The sequence below is a fragment of the Pinus tabuliformis genome, chromosome 7 (assembly GCF_031772625.1).
Source record: "Pinus tabuliformis cultivar Carrire ecotype Pingquan chromosome 7, CPIR1, whole genome shotgun sequence".
NCBI lineage: Eukaryota > Viridiplantae > Streptophyta > Pinopsida > Pinales > Pinaceae > Pinus > Pinus tabuliformis.
The window spans coordinates 1765465653-1765476471 of NC_142293.1; the positions used below are offsets into that span (position 1 = coordinate 1765465653).

At 35.2% G+C, this 10819-nt stretch overlaps 1 protein-coding gene and 1 pseudogene across 1 annotated transcript; one reads left to right on the forward strand and one right to left on the reverse strand.

Annotated features, from left to right (window-relative positions):
- Positions 1-3703: 3703 nt before the first annotated feature.
- On the forward strand, positions 3704-6067 carry LOC149255417 (putative galactinol--sucrose galactosyltransferase 1; annotated as a pseudogene).
- A 2621-nt stretch (positions 6068-8688) lies between these two features.
- LOC149255418 (nuclear speckle RNA-binding protein A-like) lies at positions 8689-9339 on the reverse strand. Its single transcript, XM_089455037.1, has 3 exons — positions 9318-9339; positions 8965-9143; positions 8689-8913 (listed from the first exon to the last, which is right to left on the reverse strand). Exons 1-3 carry the CDS (start codon positions 9337-9339, stop codon positions 8689-8691), a joined length of 426 nt encoding a protein of 141 aa, XP_089311163.1.
- Between the last annotated feature and the right edge of the window lie 1480 nt (positions 9340-10819).

Here is a 10819-nt window from a genome sequence, read left to right on the forward strand (position 1 = left end):
AAAAAAACATATAAATATACAAATAACACACATATTTGCTTCAAATATTCTTTATTACTTCAGATCTTCAATACATACACTTCTTTTGACCCTGTGCACACAACTGTGGGGGTCCGCACACTCAGCTACGAACTTACCAAGGTCTCTGGACACTCAGTTGCAGGAACCTTCCCCTTTGCTAGAATACAAAATTACAGACTCAAAATCTTACTCATCAACTATCCATAAGCTTAGAACCTAACTGCCTAATGAATCCTAGATGACTCCCTTTTATATATTTTACATTACATTACCATGGCCCTTGAACCATGGGTGGAGCTCATTGTTTACTCAAAACATCCCATCCCTTTACAAAATAAGGGTCTTTGACCTTCCTAAAAGCCCCTTTGACTCTTAATGTTCTACACATTGTGCTCCTCAAAATGTGGAGACTTTACAATCTTACATCAAAATTGACTCAAAACTTAGACAAAATTACACCTGGGGGTCCCTATCCCAACATGTATTCACAACTAAAGCCATGAGGGAAGTCTTTGAGATTTGTTTCAAGTTTGTATTTAAAGGAATATTTGAATGTTGAAAAAGCATGAGGTGAGCCCCAAGATACAATTTGAAGGAGAAGATAAATAAAAATCAATCCATATTAACCTTTCATTAATTATAAAATAAAATCATTTTTTATATAAATATAATGTGCTTCTTTGCTTTAATTAGCAGGGGGTCGTACAAATATAGAGGATCCCATGACTACTCAATATCTATCCTTTGATAGTGCGCAATCACTAGAAAGTTTTGGTGCTCCCTAGAAACAACATGACAATGGGGTGGAACCCGAAGATGAGACCCACAATGGTAATAAAGTATATACTTCTATTTTTTTTACATATGCATTTACGATTGTCTACTTATAAATTTTGTGGTTTGGATGGCAGAGCATGTTGTATAGGAGGATCCTCAACCAGAAGAGGACCACAAGGCTATCATTGCAATGGTAGAGATGGGGTTCGGATTCACCATAGTGGCATGTGAATTTTTTCAATGTTTCGAATCCTAATGCAATGGTTTCAACTCGTGAACACAATAAATAATTACATTGCAAATGTATTTTTTGTTATTTGAAAAATAAATCAATGATATTGAATAAGTGACCATATAAATTTAATATTTGTTGTAGGTGATGCTCCCCCACAACAACCTCAACACTGTGAGACCATCATGACGAGGGGTACATTGCATCAGAGGAGCCAATTACAATCATCATTAGAACATCCCCTACCAGAAGATGAAAAGGCGGAAATGGATGAGAAACTTAAGAATCATATTGGTCGTAATAAGAGGAGAAAAAAAGAAACTGATTATGTACAATGTTATAATGAATTGTATAAGATAGATTGTTGTATAATATTTTTGATCTATAAAAATACATATTGATGTATAAATATTTTTGTATGATTTATTGCATACTTTTTTGTACTTATGTTAAAAACATATGAAATATACTTTCTTAATCGTTTCTGGAGGTTGAATGTCAACAAATATGTTTCTTTATAAAAAATTTGTTATGCTAGTGTGTATGCATGAATCTCAATGTGTTTCTATTAATTTTTTTTATAGTGGATAGATTGGGTACTGGGGAATGCAGAGTGATGTGAGGGGAGGGAGGGGCCATAATAGCTTCCACCTTCACGTGGTTGGAACTTTTCAGTAGAGAATAATTTAGGATTTTGATAGTCTTGGAGAAAACCTCCTTCATTCCAAGAGATAAACAACCAGGTCAATGTTGACTTCATTGTTTCTCCATCAAATTGAGGAATTTTTGCTTGAATATTAGACTACTCCAATAAATTATTCTTGAAACCAAGAGAAGCTCATTCAGGTATTCATGCCCCTCAATCTTTTCTAATCTCTATTTAGACATAAAAATGTTTCTTAATTTATTTAATTATTTTTATTATTCTTTATCTACCTTTAACAAATTTTATATGCATTGTAAGTATTCTTATTCTAGAAATTTGTCATCCATAAATGTTACATGGATAGAAAGCAAGTGGACTAATTTCTCCTCTTGAGTAGTCATTCCTTGTGAGGTGTGTACCCTACCTCTTTCATTTCAATTATGATCCTCCTTTGTTGTGAGTTATTTTATAGTCAATTATCATTTATTTGTTAGTTATTATAGTGCTTGGAGTCCCAAGAGGAGTTAAGAATTTTTCTTCCAAATTGTTTGTGTTGCCAAAGATTTCATTATGTTAACTTTGTTCATGATTGTCCACATATGGAAATGCAAACATCTAGAAGATATTTACAAACCAATTTGACTACTTCCCATTGACAGCAATATTGGTGAGTAGACGTTTGAATGTTCTAATAGATGTGGATGTCAGTCAACTGATGTTTTTAATGTCTTGGGTCTATTATCCTTCTGCTACCGATGACGGTTATTTCCTGCAATCATTTTGATATATTTTATTTTTTTGTAGATTTACACCCATGGGGGGATTTGAACAATTGTATATTAGAGATAAGTCCTTGTATCTCTGTCTCTTTAACTCTATGATATGAATCCATTGTAGGTATATAAGTATTATTAACAAGAATCAAAACCAAAAAGATCTTTTATAAGTCTTGAAATTGCCAGTGTTTCCATCATAGGTCTTCGATAAGACTAGAAAGTCCTCTCGCTATTAAACATTCTTCCATGTCATCCTTTTTCTACCAAAACCTACATAGGCCTTGCAATCCCATTGACATGAAAGAGACAAAGAGAACATAGACAAGAAACTAATCAAAATCGTCAATCAGAGAGGAAAGATAGAGAATGCTTACCTTTTGAAAATAATCAATCCCTTCTTAGTTCATGGAATACATGCATCCACTTTGTCAGATTCATCCTGCAATCTTGTAAGATAGCCTCATTCACATTATCATGTGTGGGTTAGGGTTTTGATTAATTTATAGGAGAATTCAGTCCTAGGTTACAAACCCTAGATCCTTATAATTCAACCCTTGGATAAAGTTCACATATAAACATACTCAAATATTCAAGACCTTGTCATTCAACTTCCTCTCAACTCGCTAGGGTTCTAAATTAGCATGAGCCTAAATGACAAGGCCCTAGATTCAATAATCAACCAATAGATATCTACCAATTTTTTAGTTGTAGCAATGGTAATTGTTTATTGGACAAGGGTATTGGAATTACCATCAATTTGATTTTTGAAACTGTTGGGGTTTTAATACTTTCATGGGGTTGCCTTACCTCTAAGATCCGCCAATAGGTTTCTCTCTGAGGGTTTAAGCAACATTCCCATTTAAACCGGTTTGGACTCTTCTCATTGCTTACCTGGTTCTACCACTACACAATTGGTTTCCATTAAGACAATGGCTTAGGTAAATTCCCTCTATTTATCATTTAGTTAAGGGAATGCCCAATCAAAAAACCTACTGGAAATATTTTCCACACATGAACCCATTGACAAACCCTACTAGATAACTCCTGATTAATGGGCACAACCTCCTTATAATATCCTACAATCTTCTGACAAATGACTCTTACCTTTGTTTATTGATTTTATCAAGGATAATGATTTTGATTGAGTTTCTCCAAACATTTTTTTTATAATTGTTATTACAAGTTTTGATTGATGGTTTGTGTCCATGAATGTTTTAGTGATGTAGGTCACTTTTCATTTGGTTTTCAAGGATGCTTGAAATCTGTTTGGAAAGCGGTAAGAATTGCAGAGATTATGAATGGTATAAAATTCTTAATATGACTCAATTTATCAATACCCAGGAGTAAAATAGGCATTTTGATTTTCTCTTGAATTTACATTGTATTTGGCATTCCAGGAGATCCCGTTGTTGAGAAATCTGAAGGAGTTTATTCAGTTTTTGTTGGTGCTGGAACGGATCCGCATGAAGTGATTACTAGTGCAGTAAAGTGAGAAACCTTTCTATGTTTCAACTTTTGTATTTAATTTCCTCTCTTTTGGAACTTCTCAGATTTCAGTATCAATGTTATATGATTAGAATCAATGATTGATAACGCAGGGTTTTGAGAGGCATTCTAAAACCATTGCCCATGGTGAAAGAAAGACGGTAATTTCTCATGGAATTGAAGTATGGTTCTCTCCATTAGTGTTTGAATATGTTCTGTGTGCTAAAAAGTTTAGCTCGCCTTGAATTTGAATTGAGAATGACACATATTCATGTATTGTTTTACTAAGTCATTATAAGTTCTCACTAGTTCTCTGTAGTCTTATGATTTGGATATTTCTCTTGCAGTTACCTTATATACTCAATTGGTTTGGGGGACACATTTTACACAGATGTCACTATCGAGGGTGTAAAAAAAGTTTCAGAAAGGTTTATTATTTTTCCAGCCCCCCTTTTATGTTCTATAATCATATATTAACTCTTGTCAAGATGTAGTTACATGGTGACCTTATCCTAAGGCTCCAGTTCCAAATGATTATGATTTTTTTGTATTTCTTTAATAGTCTAGAGAAAGGGGGCACCCCTCCAAAGTTTCTGATTCTTGATGATGGCTAGAAATTTGTTGAAATGGACCCTAATGCAAAGCCTTCTCCAGATGGCAATACAGCAAAGTAGGTTTGACCATATTTTTTCTATACAAATATGATATTTGAAGACAATAATTCTATCTCTCTTTCAAAATTTGAAGATAATTTCCTTTTGATTCTCAAAGTTCTTATAATCTAAAGATAATTTCCTTTTGATTCTCAATTTTCCAGTGGAACTCTAACCATTCTATGGGTTCATAATTCAGTTTTACAAATCGCTGACACATATAAAAGATAATTATAAGTTTCAAAAAGATGGAAAGACTGCTCAGAGACAAGAGGATCCTTCTTTGGTCCTTAGACACATTGTTATAAAAGCTACAAGAAGACTCACAATTTAAAGTAAGCTACTTTAGCTAATCATTAGGAATTACTCATTTATACTCTTTATTTATCTGTATGCTCCAAACCCTACATTCTAGCACTTGCCTCATGAATTCATAAGTTACATTCTTTGTTTAGTGACTAGGCGATATATTCAAACTATCATTTGTGTATGCAGACTAATTACCTCCATAGTTAATTTGGCACACTACTTTGTTATGAATTTATATTAAATTTGTATGATTCCACGTACATTTATGTTCGGCATGCCATCGCTAGTTACTAGGGAGGAGTGAAGCCTCATGCTACTGGAATGGAGCATTATAATTCAAAATTGTCGTTCCTTGTTGAACCTCATGGGATTCTCCATCACCAACCAGATGAGGCATTAGAATGTATAAAATTAAATGGATTGGGCTTAGTCCATCCCGAAAATGAGTTTGAATTTTACGACGACCTCCACTCGTATCTAGCAAGTGCTAGCATTGATGGTGTCAAAGTTGATGTCTATAATGTTATTGAAACATTAGGTGTAGGTCATGGTGGTTGTGTTAAATTGGCCAGCCATTATCATCAAGCAATGGAGGCTTCTATTGCTCAAAATTTCCCTGATAATGGAATAATTTCTTGTATGAGCCATAGCACTAATGGTCTTTACAGGTCAGTGATACAGAATTGTGTATGCTTGCTTATAGTAAACAAACAATCCGACCAATTTGACTGTCCTTTTGTTGAAGCTAGAGTTGTTTTAGTTAGGAACTAGGATACCTTGACCATTAATAGTAACAAATTTGTATTGAATTGTTTATATTGTTTATGCAGTTCCAAACAGACTGCTGTTATAAGAGCCTTTGATGATTTCTAGCCAAGGGATCCTACATCACATACGATTCATATTGCTTCTATGGCCTTTAACAACATTTTCTTGGGAGAATTTATGCAGCCTGATTGGGATATGTTTCCTGTAATGCCCCTTATAATATATCTACTATCAGTACTTCCAAGTTTATTTTTTGAGGTTCAAGTCTACGAACAATAGCTGATTATTATATATTTATTAATTGTTATTGCTACAAAGTCTTCATCCAATGGGTGAATACCATCTTTTTGCCTTAGTCGTTGGGGTGCTCAAATGTTGGATTTGCTTCCCATTTTTCTAGTCTTTTCTCAAAGTGGCAATGCTAGATCTTTCTTCCAGTTTCTCTTTTCTTTTCAAGTGGTAATGTTGGTTTTTTTCTTCCTGTTTCTCTAATTTTCTAATTAGGTCTCAAAATATAAGGTCCCCTTTGTCTATCAATTGTGAGAATATTGAGCTTTTAAGTTGTCAATGATTCCTTAACAAGATTGCTTTATATTGTTTTCTATTCAGTGCACACTTCATTATGGAAATGAAGTGTTCAATCCTATGTTTATTGCATAAACATCATGTCTCAAGAGTAGTCCCTCTGCTAGTTTGTAAAGTTTGAATGTTTATTGTGTCATTCATTTGTGATTTGTACAATGAGATTGTGCATTTTGTAGAGTACTTTACCCTTGCTTCAGGTATTCTAATTTGACATTCTACCAGTGATAGAAATTCTAATTTGACATATTCTACCAGTGATATTTTACTGTCAATAATGTGCACTAAGAGGAAAGTGTGAAGCAACTTTAGTATAAGTACTATGACAATTTTTTGTGATTCTATTCAAGGTTATATTTGCATCCAAGTATGGTTGTTCTGTTAATGTTGCCTTCTATATTTTTGCTTCCATTCAAATGGAATTTATTCATATCAAGCATGGATTGAATCTTGAACCACTTATTCTAGAGTCGTTAAATTGTTTCATCTGATGCAAGGGTTAGCCAACGGCATCTATTTTGCTCCCATTCGACTGATCAAAATTTTCAGCTTCAGAGGAGCTATTAGTGCATATGAGTTTGATCCAAACACCTCAACAATGTATTTGAAGGTTCGATGTTACAGGGATTTTGGAGCATATTATTCTGTGAGGCCACAATCCATCTATGTGGATTCTACCTAGATAGAATTCAACTATGAAGAGGAATGTGGTCTGGCCACTTTCACATTGAGAGTGCCAGAAACACAGAATTATATTTATGGGACATCAAAAGTGACATATACATGTTTTAACTAGTTTAGATTTAGGTGATGCATAGTTCCCTACTCAACTGGCATCCTGAAAATGTTTACTAGTTTGAATGCAAGAAGTATGATGCCCTCAAATTCACAATAAGGAAAGAAGTGTTATCATTAGTTGTGTACCTTAAAGAACTAAATTTAAGGACTAGCGTTGTGACTTGTCATGTATATTATCTTCAATGCCTCCTAATCTCAATTAGGATTGCAAGGCCATTTGGTAGTTCAAGAAAATCTTTTTCATGTCTGGCATGTGTTGGGCTTCATTTTAATGTTTATTTGATTTGGTTCTCATATGGAGCATTTTGTGATTGAGTTTCCTATGTCATTTAGACAAGTGCATCATACATTCAGACTTTTATGTTATAGGTGCATCTTACATTTAGACTTGTAATTGAGTTTATTGTGTGATTTATATAGATGCATGTTACATTTGGATTCTTATATCATATTTTTTGACATGGTATCATCCTCACATGAGGGTAATTGACATTTTTTTAAGTATCAAGAGTTTTACATTTGAATTTATATTTTTTTTCAACAAGTTGACACTTAAAATGCAGAAATGCATGTTTTATGTGGAAAGAAATTTTTACACTATACATCATGTTCTATACCTCTTATTATATTGCGTTGAGAGACACACTCCATCCCCCTAGCTGAGCATGGAAGGGAAGTGATACTGTCACTCTCTTTTATAAGTGACACATAGGGTTCATATATATATATATATATATATATATATGCTTAGATATATGGATCTGCACTCTATCTGACTGATAAAAATTGAATTCAGAAAGACAAAGAATAAAACAAAACTGCCTGATTTAACTTTAGCACTGTATCTTTAACCTGAAATATAAAGATAAACTTATCCTAAAGTTGTGCATGCCTGTGGTTTGAGTAAATTGTTTGATTGTATTACATTTAACATTTAGATTTATTTTTTCATTTAAATTTGGCTATAGTTAAATCACCTAACATATCAAATTTTTTCTCATTTATGTTCTTCTTCCATATGAGCTACCTACTTAAAGAGTTTCCTTAACAGCATGTGGTGCAAATGCTAGTTAGAAAAATTATGGTAATAAAGGCGTTATAATGGAAACACTTAAGTTACTGTAACATGGCACTTTAAGATGTGATTGTTGTAAATTCCGAGAAAATCTATTACGAGCAACGTCTTAACTATCTCCCATCTAAAAATAGACAATGGACGGGCCTAACAACTAGAAATGGTTCGCAATTAAAAATAACCCTTGAACATTAACTATGGTTCCTGAAAATAAAATGGAATGGAACGAAGTATCGTAGTCCAGGCGCTGGAGTTCTACCGGCCCACCATCAAAAATGATCGTCCCACTCACAAAATCACCGACGATGACAATAATAATCGCGACGTCGATCTTGATCGTGCGCAAAGGATGACCTACTCCTCTCTCTCTCAAATTGCAACTTTAGCGAAGGCGAATCTATGTCGTTTTCATCGAACTTATACCCTTATAAAGCTTCCATGGCAATCGCGGCACACTTAGGGTTATCAAATTCCACAAAACACAAAACAATGACAGGAGTCGCCGCTTCTCCCTCTCCACCTCCATGAGACTTTCTCGATTCCTTGGGCTTTTTAACAACCCTCACTTATTTGAAACCGCGGAATGGGCGAAATATGTGCTCCGCTTCTCTACTAGTGCAATCACTTGGAACACCCATCACAAACAGCGTGTTGGATGCATCTTCTGGTAGATATTGAACATCACCCACAGGCACCCTCCTCCCAATTACAGGGTCGAGTCTACGGCTATCAGACCTGAAATTCAAACCCTCATCTACAGTTAATGGATTTGACGAAGGAAGCGCCCCACTCTATGAAACAAAACGATGATCATCAAGAAAAGGAGTAGCAGGAGCACGAACATGATAATCTAATAAGCGAACCCCTAATCTATCATCCCCTCTCTCAGCAAGCCTGAGATCTTCTCTACGATTAATATAAGCACCAGACAACGATTGATCACGAGTAATGTCATATTCATAATCATCGCGAGGTCGCTTGGCTAGTATGGACCTCTGCCAGTCCCTTTCTCTCTCAGCACCTGTTGCTCGAGATCTTGTGTATGTTGAAAATGTAATTTCAACGCGCACGTACTACTCCAAAACCACCACAATGAAACCGCAAACCGCCCAGAGCATATCGCACCGCTTTTGTGTAAAAGTTGTTTCCGTATTTTTGTCTCCGATGCGATTTGGTGATGACGCGTGGCTCTCACCTGACATCAGCATCTCTGACATATCGGGAGGTAAAGCTCAGCATTAAAGTGGCTTCCGATATCTTTCTCCACCGTCGGATTTACTCCATCACTCTCCACCGTTGATCCACCAAAGTTGCATACGAGGTGCATTAAAAGGCTTGCGTGGATTAAACTTTTGATTTTGACTGCCGTAGAAGAAGAGTTATGGAATTTAATATTGATACGTAGATTTAGGTGGCCCTTTTAAATATGGTTATGGGCACGTTTCAATATATGTTTTTTTTATATAGCACGTAAGTTTTTTTATGTAAAAGGTATGGAGCACTTAAAGATAGGTATGGTCGTTTTTTTATAAAACGTAATACAAAAAAAAGGGAGCTCGTATATATGTTTTGTGTGTTGACTTTTATTATGTGGTTGTTGCACACGGGAGGAATAGAACAACTGGTGTTCACAGCAGCGAGAGAGAACCAGAGATGTATGCACAGCAGTGCACATGATATACTTGGTAAAGTTTTGTTTTGACTTCTGTAATGGAACGGTGGTGAAATGAGAATGTTTTGTGTGCTGAAGGTGTTGTAATATCCATGAGCGCATTTGTTTTGGATGTAAATGTAATTTGTTTTTGATTTACAGCAGCGTGTAAAAAGAGTTTTACACCAGTGAATGTAAATGGAGGTTTTACAGCAGTAAATGTTAATGGGAATTTTTCCAGCAGTGTAAATTCTCATATGGAGACAGAGTAATTTTTTTTTTGTTTTAATGAATAGAAATCTTTCATGGTGGTGAAATACTCTGTTCCTCAGTGAATTTTTTTTAAGCTTCTCTGTGCACAAAAAGATCCTGTGGAGGTAAAACAGAGCATTGCCTCTGTGTGTTTGAATCTTGGTTTTTGGTATTTTCCCATCAAAAATACCCAACAGTGGTATCAGAGCAGGACCAGGCTCTTTAAAGAAGTTAAATAAGCTGAAGGGAGAAGGTTGTTGCTGCAGCAAAACTTCTCAGGCAGTTAGAAGACTCAGACAGCGAAGGATTCAGGTATTCTTCATAACTATCTTGTTTGTTACTAAAGAGACAGTCAGTTTTTAAAATACACAGTCAAGGAATGGCTAGCACAAGCACTGGTATGGGTATGTTTAATACCCAGCTCCCACAGTTTAATGGGAAGAACTATGACTACTGGTCAATAACTATGAAAGCCTTGCTTGCTTCCCAAGACTTATGGGAAATAGTTGAATCTGGGTTTGAAGAACCAGCAGATGAAAATGAGTTCAATGCATTAACTCAGGGAGAGAGAGATCAGCTGAAGAGCAATAGGAAGAAGGATTCAAAAGCCCGTGTGTTGTTGTATCTAGCAGTAGACCAGAGTATATTTCCAAGGTTAGCAGTAGCTAAGATAGCAAATGAATCATGGGAAACCCTTAAGACAGCCTATCAAGGCATGGAGAGAGTGAAGACAACAAAACTACAATTGCTGAGAAAGGATTTTGAGAACTTGAACATGAAGGAGTCAGATAACA